The sequence below is a fragment of the Orussus abietinus genome, unplaced genomic scaffold, assembly GCF_000612105.2.
Source record: "Orussus abietinus isolate OABI.00-Male unplaced genomic scaffold, Oabi_2.0 scaffold46, whole genome shotgun sequence".
Taxonomy (NCBI): domain Eukaryota; kingdom Metazoa; phylum Arthropoda; class Insecta; order Hymenoptera; family Orussidae; genus Orussus; species Orussus abietinus.
In genome coordinates, this window is record NW_019394349.1 from 119,554 (window position 1) to 136,961 (window position 17,408).

Below are 17,408 nucleotides of genomic sequence, written 5' to 3' on the forward strand. Positions count from 1 at the left end.
CCCCTGCAGGGCTCGCTCGTCCGATTCGCGTCGCGAGGTTCCCCAGGGTTCCCGTCGAATCCCCGTCGCCGGACGAGCGGGCCCGTCAGGGGGATCACCCGGTGCGGCACGCACCTCCGACTGTCGGCTCGCCACTCGTCCCCGCTTCTCCGGAAGCTCCTTCTGACCAGGGTGGACTCCTCCTTGCGCGGCTCTCGAGGTGGCCGGTGTCCGTTGTACTCGATGGTCATGGTGGCGGTCGCGTGGTGCCCGTTGTGCCTATGAGCCGGCCCGGCCCCCGTGGCAGCTCCTCCCAACTGGTAGTACCCTTTCCCTACAGTAGATCCAGACTTTCCATTTTCCGTCCACGGACACCCGGACCACCCTCCGTCTCGCCCGCGCCTTCGACCCCGTCGATCTCGACCCGGAGCGAACGCGGAAGCCGCGGAAAATCGCGAAGGACCCGAAAACCCTCCACCCGGAAAAGGGGGCACGACCTCCTCCTGGAAATCCCGAAAATCCTCGGAAGACGGACCGCGTGGTGAACGGCACGTATACGCATGCACCCGCACACGCACATACAGAGGAAGAGGAGAGGCGAGGGGAAGTCGATAAACGGAGAAACCAAAAGTGTAGTCGCGCGGAGACGAGAGACAGAAAAGGGAGCGGAGAGAAGAGAGTACGAGACAGACGGAGAGGCATAGATAAAAGAGAGAAAGAGAGATAGAAAGAGAGCGAGACACAAGAATCGCGGAGCGTGGACACATCGTATAAGTGTTCTGTCTGGGTGTATGTGTGGGTATGGGTGTACGTGTCGACGGGCACGACCAATTGCAACACGTAGAGTAACGATATATATATAGGTTTACGAGTAGTATATATAAATAATATATATATGTTTTATATATATATATGTATATATATATGCGATATCGGCGAGCGTGAGGCGATCAGCGATGGTTCGTGCTTAAGTACCGCGAGGAACTTCTTGATCTTCTCGTCCAGCATCGCCTGGCGGGTTATTCGGTCGCCTGCCTTGTCCCTCGGAGTCCTGGGGGCAGCCACTATCGCCGGTGGTTTTTCTCCTAAAACCCGATCTCTTTAAGCTCGACATGGAAGGTCGTCGAATCCTGGAGGGGCCTTGTTCGCGAGGAAGAGATGGAGGTGGAGGGGATCGTCGGGCGCGTTTCCGGGGCCGGGAAATTTTGGCAAATTCCCATACTCGATCCCCAGGGTTCGCGTATCGCGATCGATCCCCCGGGGCGAGTAAATCCGGACAAAGAGAGAAAGTCGAAGTAATCCGCGTATCCGGCGCCACGCGTCCGCGTCGGCCTCCGCGAGGAGCGTCTCGTCGACCCAATTTCTCCGGGCCGGATCGAACGTTAAACCCCCGACAGGCGAAGGTTTACTCGCGCGAGCAGAGGCGAGTAAATTTGCCGGCACGACGGAAACGGGGTCGGCGTTGGCGGGGCGTCGCCCGGGATAAAAACAAGGACTGCGGTTTCCGCGGGTTCCGGCCCGGACCGGCGGAATCGGCCGCCGCGCCGGGGGAGAAGACCACCGGGTCTTAATTTAAAAGTTAGATGACGCCGCGGATAAATCACGCAGGCCTCCACCCGCGACTTCTATTTCCGCGGGCGGTCCCCCGGGGGACGGGAAAAATTTACTCGTCCCCGGAAGGTCCCCGGAAGTAGACGTCCCGGAAACGCGCGAGGACTCCGGCCCCTCCCGAGAGGAGGCCGGGGAGGTGGACCTGGGGATCCAGGAAGGGGGAGGACGAAAAGCCCCCTTTCAGCCGATCGGGGCCCCTCGAGGAGGCATCCGGAGGCGCCCCACCTGAGGGCGCCGCGACGGACCTACCCGTCGACGGGGTTCCTCTCTCTCTACGCAACTAAGTCTAGTCTAGTTTGGTGCATCTACGAATGGGAGCAACAACGTCGTCCTTTCGATCTCGTGCCGTGGATTCTCCTTCCCGTGACTTATCTCGAGGAGACGCCGCCTGGTCGCGGGTCTCTCCGTTCCTTTGCGCGCCCTTTGCGCGTCTTTAAGGGGTACGTTCTCATGCGGAGGGTCGTGCAGGTCGAGCCCTCGAGGTCGGCGCGACCGATCTCTCTCTCTCTTTCTCTCTTTCCACCCCCTGACGAGTTACGAATTTCGGACGACTTCCCCCGTGCGCGGGAAAAAAAAAATCTCCCTACCCTCTACGCCGCTCGTTAACGCTCGTTAACGACGCCCATGGTCCGTTAAATTAATCAACGGTCAGGATCTTGTATTCCGGCGATGCCGGAGGCACTCGGCCCTGCCAGTGGTGGATTCCATTGTACGGCCAGCCGGCCATCAGGGAATAGAGCGCTGCGGCACGATCGGCCGAGCCGCGAGTAGTAACGTCGCAATTATGCCAGACAGCTATGCGGCACCGCAACTGCCAAACGTGCGCACTACCCCCGGGTATCATCCCGATTATGAAGTAGTATAAGGAAACGCAACGTCTGTGGCCCCAGAATCTCAGATTTACCCGGACCCAACTACGCGAGCGCTACTTCCGGAAAACTCAGAAACTCGAGATACCGTCGATATCAATTCGATCGCGTAATTAGATTCACTTCCCTCGGAGAAGTCGGGGGGAAAAAAAAAGAATTGCCCGTGGGATAGAAATAACCGAGGGAGCACCTCGTCGCGAGTAAATCCGCGCACCCCTCCCGGGTGGGGGCGGGAGGGAGAAATCCGAAAAGGGACGTGCGGGAATTCCTGGAGGGTGCAAATTAGCGCGAGGGCACGACGGAACGAGACGTCGGTTCGCAGGGGTCGCTCCTCTCCTCGGAGACTCTCAAAATTCATAAGGGGTAAAGGGGTGCGGAGACGCGCCGGGGGTGCCGACAAAGGTTTATTAGATCGCGGGGGCGAGCCGAGGGGGCGGAAAAAAGGCCGCGGGAATCAAACTCCATTACCGCCATTACATTAGCATTTTGATGGAAGCGTCGGCATTCCTCGGGCGACTCCTCGCCTCCTCGACGCGCCGCGTCGCCGCGTCCGACTGCCGTCGGTCGCGTCCCTTAAAACCGCAAACGCGCGTCGATCGATCGCAAAAACCAACGACGTACGTGCGTGCGTTTATTTTATTCACGATCCGTGATGCCCGCCTTTCCGGGTTCCGTTCACTCGGGAGGAAACTAGAGAGACCCCCCGCGAAGTGGAAGGGTTGTGCCGGTCGTTACGCGGAGGTGGACGCGGAGATGCGAAAACGCCGGAAATCCCAAGGGGAGGGTCTCAAAATGTCAAAGTTTCCCCGTCCCCGCGGGCGGTGGAAACGCACGTGGGCGTTCTTTCATCCTGGCAGCTTCGCCGGGGTTCCCGGCACAATTTCCGCGGCCCCCAGGTGCGGAAAACGCGCCTCCACCGTTTCACCGAATCCCGACAATGTCCCCGAAACGTCGCGATCGCATCGATTAACCTCGATTAACGTCGATTAACTGTTACCGTCAGGATGGAAGGATTATCCCAGGCTCGTCGAAAATTTCGGACCGAGGTCCGTCATCCTCGCGTCTCTGGATGCAACTACTCGTCTCCTACCCGCGGATCCCTGCAATAGGTCGCAGTTTATATTTTTCCTAACCAGGAACCAAAACCTTGTGTCGAGGTCGACGAGCGGCAGGGAGAGCGTCATGGCCGAAGGAAAGGGGGAAGCGTCGAGATTCCGGAAGTGGCGTGCGTCATCGGGCCGGAAGTCGGGCCTCGGGGGTACGGTGGTACCGGTTGCTGAATGGACCGGACCTAGACGGGGGACGAGGGTCTCTCGCAATGGCGGCGCGCCCCGAAGAGTCGCGGCGTCAGAGGGTGGGTTCCGCTCGGAGAGGGAAGGGAAGGGGAGGCTTCGAGTCGCCCACGTGCTCCTCCCGTGACGTCACGCGAAACGCGTAGGCGGGAGGGAGGGACGGGGGCCGGGAGTTGAATCGCGGAGGTAAAGACGGGAAGCTGGCGAAAATCCGGGAGAGGGACGGCCGGGAGGCGAGGGAGGGAGAGAGAGGGCGAGCCGAAGGGACGGAACAGAGGGAGTCGGAGAATATCAAGGAGAACGTGCGTGCGGCGAGGAGGGGGCAGGGGGGAGGGGCGAGGATCGATGTTACGGCCAGACCGGGAGAGACCCGAGAATTCCTGCGGGATGTCGCAGCCCACGCGATACGGGACCGTCTCGACGGCCGATCGCCGGCTTCCGGGGATCCTCGGCCGTGGTCCCCCGGGAATCCGGGGCCGGGGAGCGGAGGTCGCACCGCGGATTTCCGGTCGGCCGCGTCGCCGTTTCGGGGGGACATAAATTCCGCGGCCGTGAGAACCTCCTCCCGACCCTTCGCCGTTCTCCCCGCGTACGCTCGGTGATCGCGAAGAACGGGGGCGATTCCACGACGAGCCCCTGCCAGGGTGGCCTCCGTCGATTTTCACCCCTGGGGAAGGAGACCCGCGCGTCCCACGGTCGACTCCGGCCATGGGGAGGGCGGCGAGGACGGCGGATCCGGAGCGGAAGCGATCGGCCGACCTTCGGGGACCCGAGAAAAAGGACGCCGAGACGCCAGGACGAGCAGGGCGCCCCGTCCAAGCTATTCCCGGCTCACCTGGACAGGTGCATCCGCGCTCCCCTGGATGACCGCTCGGGCGAACCGATTCACGGCTCGCCGGTTTCACAGCCAATCGGGCGCGAGCCCTCCGCGGCTCCTGCTGTGAGAAGGTGCGCCGCCGGCGTCGGGACGCGCAAATAGTAACCTACCGCAACCTCCCTCGCCCACTCGGTACTCGGATCGACCAAGGGACGTTATCGAAGGCCGCCGACCGAGCCCCATCCGCTCGGCGAGCCGCGACGGAGGGAGTCGCCTTGAGCGTCGTCCGGTCTTAACGAAGAAAAAGAGGCGTCCTAGATCCGCGGTTGATCCCAAGGGACTTTAGAGAGAGAAAAAGAGAGAGAAGGGTAGCACCACCCGGGAAACGGGACTCGCGGTCGAGGCAGACCAGCAGGTGATCCGTCCACCTGGGGAAGGTCGGTCCTCGTCGCGGGCCGCCTCGAGGGCGTGGAGGGCCTCCGAGCGACGCCCGGCATCGATCATACCCCCAAATTCGGCGACGAGGTCGTCGAGGGCGGGCGATGCGCGGCCGGGTCGACCTCGCTCGTGGCGAGGAGACTCACCCTCGACTCGTCCGGGGAGGCTCGACCTCGTTCCGGGCCGCTCGACGGGGTCGGACCTAGTTCTCGGGGCGTCAAGGCCGAACCGGCACTCACCCTTCTCGGACTCGTCGGGCTCGTCGCTCGCGCATTCCGGCGTGCTGCGCTCCTCCTCGCTGCTGCTGAAACTCCGCTGCTGCTGCATCCCCGACTGCGAGGGGTGAGCGCCCTGCCCCGGGTGCTGGGACGGATGGACCGCTCGAGGACTCGACTCCGCCGGGTGGCCGTAGGCCATCGCAATGTCCGAGTTCTGGTCCTGGGGAAAGCGCACGTTCTTCCAGTCGCCCTTCCAGGTGCATTCGACGGAGAAAAAAGGAAAAAAAAATTCTGCCGAAGTTAAAAGAGGTACCTGGTAGATCTGGCGATGCCTCGGGTAGGACTGAGGATGCTGTCTCATCGGGTCGTCGATTTCGGTCCTGTAGACGCCGGGGTCGTCCTCGGGGTACGCGGCCTGGTGCCGCTGGACCGGCTGCATGGGGTACGCGCCGACGACCACGTGGGGGGTCGGCAGGGTCCTCGAGTGGGGCGACACGGACATCTCCACCCCGCTGTCGCTCGTCGACAGTCGTCGTCCTTGCACCTGGAACCGCGGGGAAGGGTCAGGCGTCGCTCACCCTGGTCTTCGACGCCGGTCGACGCTCACCTGCTCCTGCTGGGAGTACTGCCTCTTCAACAAGCCGGCGCTCTTCTGCAGCAGCGGGAGGTTCTCCTTCTCCGCTGCGCTGTGCGCCCTCTCGAGTTTCGGCCTCTTATCCTGACCGAGGTCCGCGAGTCCTGCGGGAGGGCCTCCCTGCATATCCTCCTGCATACGCCTCAGCATCGCTGTGTCCGCCGCGCCGAGGCCGCTCTTCGTCATCCATTGTCCCGTCTTCGACAGGAGTTCCTGCTTCTTGCGGCAGAGGATGCACACCCATATCACCTGCAACGAGACCGGCGAATTCGGTCACCCTCGGCAGGGGAAGAATCCGCGCCAGGGGGAGGAAACCTGGGGAAGATCGATTCGCAGGGTACCCCGAGAAAAAGGAGGACAGGCGATAACGCGTAGCTCCGGGCTCGGCGGTGACGTTCTTCTTAAAACGAAGTTTACCCGGGGAGAGGGCGGCGAGAGAGACAGCGGGAGGGAACCGTCGCCATCGGAAGTATGCAAATTTGCCCAGCTCTAAGTAACGTTAAATTAAGTCGAGCGGATTTGCATCCTCCGGAGGATCCGGGAGCATGCCTGTCCGCTCGCAGGATATCGACGGAGTTCCTCACCCCAGGGGAAGGGAGAGTACCGAGTACCGAGTACCGAGCGCGTACCCAGTTAGCGGTCGGACGTTACGCGGCCCTGATTACCGCGGTTCCTGCTAATTAGGCTCAGGAACGAAAATAATGCCAGACCGAAGCCTACCCTGCGAGAGACTCGCGCCGTCTCCCTCCGCACCGGAAATAAAACCGCACGGAAATGGCGACGCCACCGCCTCCTTCGTTTCCATCAATCATTCCGCGCGGTGGTTCGAGTTCGAGTTTCGAGATCTCCGTCGCTCTTTCGGTCGACTTTTTCCCCGCATCCCTCTCCGACCCGTCCGCTCGAATTCAACGAACCCGACCGTCGATTTAATCCGTGTACTTTCCGCCCGCCGCGGAGATGACTTGCGTCGACCACCCACTACCACCCACCGCCACCCACCGCCACCCACCGCCGCCGATCCGACGCGGCGACCGGTAGCCGCGTTTACCCGCACGCGTAAATTTCCCAGTCGATTTAATTCCCCCACCCGAGGACTCAGGATCGCGTGTCGGGATTTTTCCGAACCCGTGACGCGACTCGGCGATAACTGCCGATATCGATTTCCACCGTCGAAGGACGGAATCGACGTCGCCACCTCGGGTCGTTTCCGTCATCTGGACGCGAGTCGTGCCTCGACCGGGGAACGATTCGAGGAGCGGCCTCTGGCCCGACGTCGGCAGGGATCAAAGAGCCATCGAGGAGACAGGATCGATATCTAAAAATCGAAGCTCGAAGTCGGTCTCGACTCTCCAGCGATCGCGCACCTCGTCCCGAGGGTGCCTCCACCGTGTCGCCGGAGGCAGCCCTGACCCGGAAACTTCGTTTTCCTCGATTTTCGGCCCCGTCGTTCACCCCGGACCTCGCAACCGCGGATATCCTGACTCCAAAGCGAACCTATGTCCCCTGGAGGAACGGCACAAAGGTTAAACGATGCTCTTCCTATGCGAGATGACATTCCCCGAGGTAGGGACTATTTACGGCGGCGCGCACGCGAAATCGACATCGCTCGACATTGGCCATTACTTTTTCGATAGCATCGTCCAGGGTTATCTCACGGGGTGGAATACGCGACGGCCTCCGAAGGCACCTCCAGGTTCGGCGTCCACCGATGATCCATTAAGCCGGGCAGAAAACCGGGAGATAGGCATCGCGAGTGCTCGTATACGACATAGACCCGGGAGTTGTCAAAGGACGCGGGCAAGGATAATCCCGATCGCTCCAGGAATCCAGGAAACACGTGCCCCGAGGAAGAGCACGGCATAGGTAACAATTTCCGAAATTAGGGCGAGCCCGGAGCACTGTCGAGCGCCTTTCCTCCCTCCTGTCGACTCGTCGGCACCCACTGGTCCGGCCACGACTAATGTCAAATATTAGGGATAAAAAAGGGGAACGAGAGATACCCGATCGCGTGCGGCCCTCCGGGAGGCCTTGCGGCGCCGAGCGATTCCCCGAGACTGCGGCCCGAAGGCCGGATCGAGCATCTGGGAAACGAAGAAGCAAGACGGAGGCAGAGCCTGGAGAGCACTTCGTCGAGTTGCCTAGGTAGCAATATGTCAAGAGGGCAGGCCCTCTTCGCCTCGGCTCGCCCCTCTGCCTCCGGTCGACTCACCTGCCCGTCCGAGTCCCGAGACCATCGGATGCGGATTTCCGTTAATGTCGGCAGGAATATTCGGCAGAATATCTCGGGGATGAGATCGTATCACGGGGAGTAAGTTGGAAATGAAAACGCGGCGATCCTCGTGGTCCGGAGGGTGCGCGGCCCTCCAGGGAACGATTTTCCCTAATTAATAATATCCTGGGTATTCGGGGCACTCGAGGGGACTCGAGTGCCCATCGAAATGGCCGCCGGACCGAGCCACTCGCGTAAAGATCGTCCGAGCGCTTCCTGAAAGCTCGGTCGGTTCTCCTCCTTTTGCCTCGCCTGGTTGCCTTCCTCGGGTAACCCGAGAGCGGGTCCGGGGAAATCGCCGGGAGTGGTAAGGTCGGGAACGTCGAAATAAAGAGCACCCGAAGTGCGCCGTCCGGGTCGGGAAGACGCGACCGTCCGAGGCGGCCAAACGGAAGTCGGGGGTCGAAAGCTCTCCTCTGCGTCGAGAAGTAGCCGGGTCTAACGAAGAAGCCCGGGGAGAGCAGAGGTCGGGGTTTCAGACAACGGAGTCAGACGTCGAGTGGCATCGGCACTCATACGGCCCTTCAACTCCCACCCGACCGGTAGAGGTGCGGAGTCTCTTCCTCTTCCACTTTCCCCGGCGCGAAAGAAGTCGTCGGACTCGAGTCCCCAAACTCGAGCGATTCCCCGGTCGGCACGACCGGCCGGACACCGAGGAGGGAGAGATCGGCAAATCCGGTCTCAGATCCCGATTAAGCGGCTTTAGGAATCGAATAAATCCCAGGACCTCCGGACGAGAATTAATTATTTAAGACTCCAAGTCGGGGGAGGGAAATCCTGCGAGAAGCGCCCGGGAGCGTTGCCCGCCCCCCCCCCCCCCCGACGTTTCGGTCCTCGAGAGGAGCCGAAGAAGATATATATCCAAGAAACGGGGGAAGAGACGAATCGACGAGGGCTGATTTGAAAAATCGAGTCGACCGGAGGAGAGCGTCTCCAGCCTCGGGGAAGTTGGACCGAGTCGGAGCCAAGTTGGGACGAGCCGGTTCGTTCCGGGGGGCCGATCGCGAGAGCGGAGGGCGTCGAAGTTGCCGAGACGCTGGCGACGCCCGAGGAGAGGAGTTTCCTCTCCGGAGCTCGATGCCGTTAGAATTAGCGTCACTCGCAGACGTCTCCTTCCCGTCGTCTCTGGGCCTCGGGGCACTTCCCGCCTCCGGCGAGGCAACCTCGAGGGCGAGGATCCCTCGAGGAGGTCGAAAATCAGCTCGATCGCGGGCGGATCGATCGCAAATCGTCCGAGTCGCGGCCTTTGACGCGCCGAATCTCGACGACCCCCTCGTCAAACGACGCGGAGAAAATCCGCCGACGAGGAGATCGATGACCCTGTGCTCGAGCGAGAATCGATAACCGATAGCCAGGGGAAGATATTCCCCAGGAAGAACGAGAGGCCGGGGCGATCGACGGAGTTCGACAGGTCGAATCAACCCCTCGCGACCCTTGACCGTCGAGGAAGGTTCCCGACCCGGACCGCCATCTCCGGAACCATCCTCGGATGCGTCCCCAAAGGCCCCGAGAGGCGAAAACTCTGGCTACCCCCGTGACCGTCGGGCTCGCATCGACCTCGAGGGTCGACCATCGGGGATCGATAGCCCGATACGTAATCGGAGCCGAGAGGAGGAGCGCCGGACGCGGACGTTTCCGTTTTCTTTCCGTCAAGGTTTCATCTGGCCCGACTTCCCCTCGAAGCGACGAGGAGGCAGCCTACATGCCCCGTATTCCATCCTCCCTTCGGCCACCCCTGCCCCGCCCGCCGGTCAAACATTGATCAATATGTTGCGTCACGTTCTCCTCGAGCAACCGCCACTCCCGCCACCCACCGCCCCCCGGGCCGCCGCCCGGAGCATCGGCGCGTTTCCACCCTCCGAGTCTTCGGTGACGTCACGCAGGGACGCGCCCCATTCATGGGCTCCCACGCACCGGGGGTGAGACCCCCGCAACGCGAAACCGAGGCCTTCCTCCGATTACCGGAAACCGGACCGATCGACTCGGTCGCCCGAGGAGTCGCGAGAATCGACTCCGGGGGATTTCCCCCTAGGAGGATCCTATCCCCCGTTTTCGGAGTCCTACCCTTCTCGCGTCACCCTTGGAGAGTGTCCGCCCGGGAAGGAACGGCGATCCAATCTCCATATTGGACGAGGGCGGCGTAACTCGCGGGCGCGACATTGACATCGAACGAGAGCGAGTCGCGAGTCGCGGACCGAGGCCTCCCCGCGGGGGGTCGGGGGCGGACCGGGTCAATTTAGTGACGACATTACGCCCACCGGTGGCAAACATTAGCGATAAGGGTTAATTGGGCCGCGCGGTGGGAGGGCGAGTCGATGATTTCCAGGTATTTCGGTCGCGCACGTAGGAGATACAGCCCCGATGATATCATCCCCCGGGAGTCCGCAGGGGGGAGACCTTAATCTTTTCCCGGGAAACCTCGACGCTTTCCGTTGGGCCGCGCCGTGGCCCAACGGAAGGCCCGCGTGGGCGTCGCTCGCTAACGACGAGTCTTGCCGGCTAATTTCGATCCACTGCGCCGCGGTGATTAACGATTAAGGGGTCGCCCGGGCGAAGATATTGCCCTCCATTTTTCTCAGATCGCCGCCAGGAAGCGGCGGAAAATTCGCCGGGAGAATTCATCGTCTCCGGCTGACCGGCCGATCAGCTGATCGCGCGGGCAGCAGGGTCAGATTTTCGGGGCGGTTTTTCCCGCAATCTTCCCTTCGGATCAGAGATCTCGTCGATTGACTCCAGACCCTGGTTCCTTGGCCTCGAAGCCGACCCTGCCTAGGGGATTTCCCTCCTGCGGATTCCCGTACCTTGTTCGAGCGCAGCGTCACTTTTCCTCCGCAGCGTGCGCAGCACCGGATGTTGCAGTAGTCGCAGATGTGGCCGACACCGTCGGCGAACTTGGTTTTCAGACATATGTGACACGTGGCGTCCAGCTCCACGCCCGCCTTCTTGTGCTTCTCGGAGCGAGCTCGTATCGTCTCCTCTAGGATCTGGACTTCATCCTGCTTGCGCCTGGAACAGGAGTCGGCCATTAAGATTTCCAATACCCCGGAAACACCTATCTACCGTCCCCTTCGGGGAGCTACCCCCTCGGAAATCAGTAAAACCGATTGCCTATCATTTCATATGATAATTAACAATTAAAAATATAACATATCAAATTTTCCAGCTGATCTTCCCGGGATTTCGAGCCCTAAAATCCATGATATCCTGAGCGGATGCCCCCTTGTCCGTAGAAAATCCCGACTGCCAGGACGAGCTTTAAACTCGGTAAAAATCGAGGGGAACGCCCGGCAATTATTCAGGACCTCATCTGGTGGACTCGGGAATTCGGCAGGATTTATCGCCCGTGGTGTCGCTGACGGATGAAAGGATGATCGTCCTGACGTACGGTCGAATTAACATGTCGGGGTGATAATTTGCAAGGGGGGTCGAGTTTGCGTCCGATTTTTCTAGGGGGTCGTCAAGTCAGGCGATCGAGCGCCGATAGATCGATCCCCCGTAGCCGGGGGTGGATCTCGATCCTCGGTCCCGGAGACCAGGTCGAGGTCGGGGCAGCTCCTTTCGGAGGCCCGAGGAAAAAGGATCCGCTTTAATCAAGGAAATGGACAGCTCGGACTTTTTAGGTTAACGCGAGGAGGCAGGCCCCGGATATCTCCGAGGACATCGGGGCGTCGCGACGTCGGGATCGGTGGCTCCCTTTGCATCGTGGACAGGATTTCCCCTATTTTCGGGGAGAAAATCCCGTTCCAGGGGGACGACTCGACCCGGTCTCGCCCAGGTCGGAGTTAAAGTGCAGCTGACCAGGACGCAACTCTTCCGGGGCTCGGAGTTTCCGGCTCCGCCGTCTTAACGTTCCGCCGCCCTCGTAAATCTCCCCGAAAAGCCGATCTATCCCGCGATCCGTGCCAACGTCCCGAGACCTCGTTCCCGTTCTCGCGCCAGGAACCGAGAAACCGAGCCGGAGCCAAGAAATCCCGTATCGGTCGTCGGGAGACCCCCCGCGGTCCAGAGGGGACCGATCGCGAGAGGGACCCCCCTCGAACTCCCCAGAACCGCCAACGCGAGAGCACTTTGCGATAAATAATTCGGCCAGGCGTTGATGTATGCAGCGGAGGACACGTCGGAGTTCTCTCTCCCTCGGCCAGTTATTGTTATATTTTATTTTCACCCCGGATAAAGGATCCCCTCCCCCGATCCCGTTCGGCGCGCGCCCCATTGTCTCCCGACAAAAGCAAAAAGCGAAGCCATCCAATTAGCCGCCGCGCGGACGGTCCGACGGAAAGCGAATTGAAAAACATCCCTCAATCGGGATAAATTGATTCTTTTGCCCGAAGACATTTACCCCCGGCGCGAGTTTACAGAGGGAGGTCGCGGGCCGTATACGTATTCCGCCCGTACAGAGTATCAACCGGGGATTATTGCGAGAGGATTTAATATACGCGCATAAACCGCTTCTCGTTCCGCAGGACCGATCCGGGGAGTGCCAAAAAATTCTCCTAGGGGCAAACGGACGCGATCGCACCTCCTCGTCCAGCTTCGAGGGGATGATCGTCGAGAAACTGAAGAAGAAAAAAAAAATCACGAGGAAAGAAAGAGACCGGATAAACGTGGGAACCTCGGCGCAACTTCCGAACCCAAAATAGGCGTGCACGGGATTTGCATTCCCGTCGGCAAGATGGGAAGAGAGTCTGCCCAGCATCCCCCGATCGGTCCGACAAGAGGGAAGCCAGGAACCCTCTTGGCATCCTGTCCTACACGGTCGAGTCTCGACTACGGTCAGAGGAAAAGGGGACGAGGGCGGCATTTACATGATGGAAATGTGTCGACCGGCCGCCGACAACCTGGAAAACTGGCGGGCCGATATTCGAAAGTGGACAGGCCCGGAAAATTGGACCTCGCGATCGCGAGACGTAGAACCGCCGATTCCGACAAGGGGAGGAAAAACCTCGAAAAGGGGAGGAAGAAACACCGTCCTCCCTCGAGTTGAAAATTTCATCCATTGCAATTCTTCATGCACGATTAACATTGACGGGCAAAATTGAGAGTTTCGCATACGACATCCAAATGTTGACCAATGTTGACTTCGTAGCGAGCACAAATTTTTTTTTCACACGGGAATAAATTAGCAGAAAATTTTTTGCACGGTTGGGGGGTCGCGACATTGGTCAACATTTGATAGTTGTACGCGGAACTGGGAATTTCGCGGGGGAAAGTTGATCGCACGAACTCGAGAATCTTTTTTTTTTCACAGGAATAAATTAGCAGAAAATTTTTCGCACGGTTGGGGGGTCGCGACATTGGTCAACATTTGATAGTTGTACGCGGAACTGGAAATTTCGCGGGGGAAAGTTGATCGCACGAACTCGAGAATCGGATCCCTGGACATTTAGAGTCAACACGAGTCGACCGGCGATCAGCCCCGGGTCTCTGGAATGGAATTACTCCGGGAATCAATTCTCGCCGGTGGGGCGTTGCACATCTCGACTGCAAACAGGGCGGCGATGTTGACGGAGCACCCTCGATTCCGCGATACCGACTATCGCGGCTCTTCCTAGACCCGATCCCGAAATCGAGGATTTCCCCGGGTGCTCGGGCAATTTTCTATTTCATGGGAGGTTAGACGAGAAAATCGGGAAAAGGGAACCGGAGCCGGTCAGAGGGTAGGGATCGAAACCGAGGCGACGCATCTCCCGGGAGGAGAGAAGAGGACGAGAGGGTAGAGGGAGGAAAGGAGGACCGAGGAGGTGGGGCAGGGCCCAGGACAAATGGGTTAGGACGGGTCCGGGACGAAAGCCTGGAACACCCTTGGCACGCTGCAGCTTTTCCGGGTCGTTCGCGAGCGGGCACCCCGAGGAACCACCAGGGGTTGTTGGCACCCTGACAAGTCCTTAAGCTCGGCGCCGAACGCGGAAGGCACACCCAAGGACAACGGGGCCGGCTGTAAACCGACCCCGGACGACCCCCTCGCGCGAAACGTCCCTTATCACCGAAAAAAAAAAAATAAATAAAAAAATAAGAGAGACCATTGCACCGGATGCAACGATAATTGATAAGCCAAGAAATGGGATCGCGAGTCCCGCGCCGAGTAATCCCCTTGCCGGAGGGTGGAAAAAGAAAGAAGATCTCGAGGGTTCATGAATATTTCCCGGATGCCCCGTTCAGCAGGAATTTCCTGGCAGGAAAATTAGTCTCCCTTTATCCTCGAGGAGGACTCAACCTGGACGAAATCGAGGCAACGACCGTTTAATCGACGCGCCGGGCTAAGTCCTGGCAGAGCAACGCTCGGATTTACTTGGTGCGAGTAATCCTCGGGGCACCTCGAGGGCGATTTATCGAGCCGTCGCGGAAACGCGCCTCTCGACGGGACCGAGTCCGGAATCGGCCCAGGCGTTTCCTCCTCCACTCGGAAATTCGTCCCTCCGGTTTCCCCGATACAAAAAAGACCTGAGCGAGTTCGTATTAAATTCTATGTAATTCCTCCGAGGAATCGTCACCGCGCATGTTCCCCAGGGCCGGAAACGTTTCCGCGAGGAAGTTCCTAGCCCGGGAAAGGCGGCAGCCCCAATATCTCCGGGCGACGTGACGATATTCCAGCAACGTGCTCGCTGTCGCGCCAGGATGGGATTTATTAATCCCAATCCCATTCCGGAGTACCGCCGATCCCAATAGAGGGCGAGAAAGCGTGATTCCCCGTTCCGGAGGGAAAAAAAAAAGAAAAAGAAAAGGAGAAAGAGACCGAAAGCCCCCGGGTGGCATTTCTCATCCGCGTATTCTTCCCCGCCGACCGTCACTCGCGGCAATCCCGACGCGGTGACGATCGTGACTTTCTCCCACAGAATGGGAGGATAAAAAGAAAAATCGGGGGAGGTATATCTAAGCCTAAAAACCAGCTCGCCAAATTAAGTAAACGGCGGGAGGTTTTTGTGCCACGCGGGGGGCCCTCCACCGCGGGATTATTTCCCGGTTTCCCGGGAAAGGGAACCCCTTTCCGCGAAGTGGAGGCCGACTCGGCGGATCTCGCGACCTCGCGGCAAGAATTTCCGGAGGGACGGCGCCCTCGCGAGCGCGAAAGAGGCCGCGGGGGTGTTTTCACCTCTCGCCTAATAAAGTGCACTCCACCGCGGGGCAAAGGCGTGGCTTGATATCCGGCAACTCGGGGTAAAAATCGTCGGCTATTTTTTTAGGAGCCCTTCCGGGGGTACGGGCCGTTCCGCCGTTTCCACCGGGTGCGAAAACGACGACGATCCCTCCCGGACCCCTCGGATCTGCCCCGAGGGTCTCGTTCAACGGCTCTTCCGCGGTTTTACGAATTACACGGTACCGCCGTTCGACTCGCCGTCGTTTCCCCGGGCGATCGATACCTCCGACGTCAATGAGCCTCGCCAACGAGGAAGGGTGCAGTGTCCCGTCGAGGGTGAAACGAGGCAAAACCGAGAGGGCCAGCGATCCGCCGAAGTGCCCGACTTCTCCCCGGTGCCCGGAACGTCGGACGTCGTTCACGGGGAGCGGAGCCCCGAATAGTCACGGGCTCGGGGAGGGCCGCCGTCCACTCCTGGGACTCCCTTGGTCTCGAGACGAGGGGGTGTTCACTAAGGAAATGGATTTTAACGCCCGGAATGATTTAGAAATCAGCTGGAAAGCACCGAAACACTATCACAATTTAAAATCCGAGTCACTTATTACCGAATCGCATTATCTACCGTATGAAATCAAGGGAGAACCTTGGCCGGGCCACGAGTCGGGCCACGAGTCCCGAATCGACCGGGTGGAGGGCTTCTCCGCTGGCAATGGCCGACCGGCTCTCGGCGAGGAGTCGGAAGACACTCACCTCATGATCTCGTTCTCCCGCTCCTCCTCCTGCTTCTGGCGCATCATGACACCCTCGATGATGCGCCTCTCCTCCGGGGTGAGGTGCGACATGTCGGGGAGGTCGGCCATGGCTCCGGAGGTCGGCGTCTACTACGGCCACTACTCGGGGGCTGCGTCTCCGGGTCGGAGTCATCCGGCGCCCCGTCTGCTCCTGCCCGGGGAAAGCCGGCGGGTCATCGTCGCGGCCCGAGCCGGGGTGGCCGCCGTCCCGGCATGCTCCCGGGCGGGACTCCTCCGCCTAAGCTCGCGGCCTCCCGGAGGCGCGGAGGGTGCATCGACCGCCCGCGCCGCCCCTCGACTCTCCGCTCGGTCGGCGCCCGACCGTCGCTCGACCGTCGCTCGACCGGAGACCGCTGCGACCGCCGCCGGTCACTCTCTCCGCTCCTCGTGGAAGGCGAACTCGCGCGACCAGCGACACCGCGAGGCCTTCGCCGGCGCCACCATGTTCTCCGACCTTCCCTCCTCCCCGCCCCGGCTGCGATGCGACGCGCGCGCGACGCCGGGGCCACCCTCCTCGCGCCCGCGTCCGCCCGCGTCTGCCCGCGTCCGCCGAGCGCGCGCCCTCCGGCCGCCTCCCTCTCTCTCTCTCTCACGGCCAAGACGGCCGAGACGGCGGCGTCGGGCCCGACGCCAGGATCCTCCTGGGGGCCGAGTCGCACCGAGTCCCGCCGAACCCTCGACGGATGCACCGCGGCTCGCGGGGGCGCGGGGGCGCGTCGCGGCCGAGCGGGGACGACGCGCGAGCTGGGACGAGGCTCCGGCGGACGTGGCTTTAGGGGCGGAAAGTCGCGGAAAGACGAAAATCGGCCGCCCGTGCGGTCTTAATAAATAATGGGATGCGGCGGAGACCGCGGCCAATGGGGACGCCCGCCGCCGCGAGCGTCACCAGAGGAAGAGTATTGATCGGGAGATCGGCCAATCGCGCCGCCCCGTGCGCGCGCCCGAGACGTGGGGCGAACGCCCCCCGGGGCGGCAATTTCGAATCCCCGGGGCGAAGCCCGTGAGGGAATTTACATACGGATGACGATCTAGCACTATTTACCGGCCATCGTGCCGGTTACTTTACTCGTTTCTAATTTAGACTCCTTTGGAGAAATGCCCGGTGTTCGGCATTTTCAGAGCGCGCGTATTACACGACGGGGGCGATCGCGACACGGTGGCGACATCTTTGCGGAGTGATTAAGTAACAATCGGACGCTGCGCGAAACTCGGCGGCATTTACTTTCACGTTTCGGATGCTCTCCTCTCGAAACCGATGCTACCGGAGAACCTTTGAAACACCCGGCAAGGGTGCCGTTAAGCCGCAACCTTCGAATCGGAAACGATCGACAGCGAATCGCTCGAATGGGAATTACTCGAGTTTAAGTAGATACGACCATTCGCTGACCCCACGTCGACTTCGAATATCAAACTCT

At 60.4% G+C, this 17,408-nt stretch overlaps 1 protein-coding gene across 1 annotated transcript in view; it reads right to left on the reverse strand.

Moving 5' to 3' along the window:
- Positions 1-16,062, reverse strand: part of LOC105701945 (regulating synaptic membrane exocytosis protein 2) — a 37,661-nt gene extending 21,599 nt beyond the window's left edge. Inside the window, exons 1-6 of the mRNA XM_012429105.2 lie at positions 15,953-16,062; positions 10,929-11,133; positions 5,832-6,107; positions 5,538-5,768; positions 5,246-5,444; positions 115-313 (exon numbers count right to left, since the gene is read on the reverse strand). Coding sequence (XP_012284528.2) covers positions 115-313; positions 5,246-5,444; positions 5,538-5,768; positions 5,832-6,107; positions 10,929-11,133; positions 15,953-16,062 — 1,220 coding nt within the window. The remainder of the gene's footprint in view (positions 1-114; positions 314-5,245; positions 5,445-5,537; positions 5,769-5,831; positions 6,108-10,928; positions 11,134-15,952) is intronic.
- Between the last annotated feature and the right edge of the window lie 1,346 nt (positions 16,063-17,408).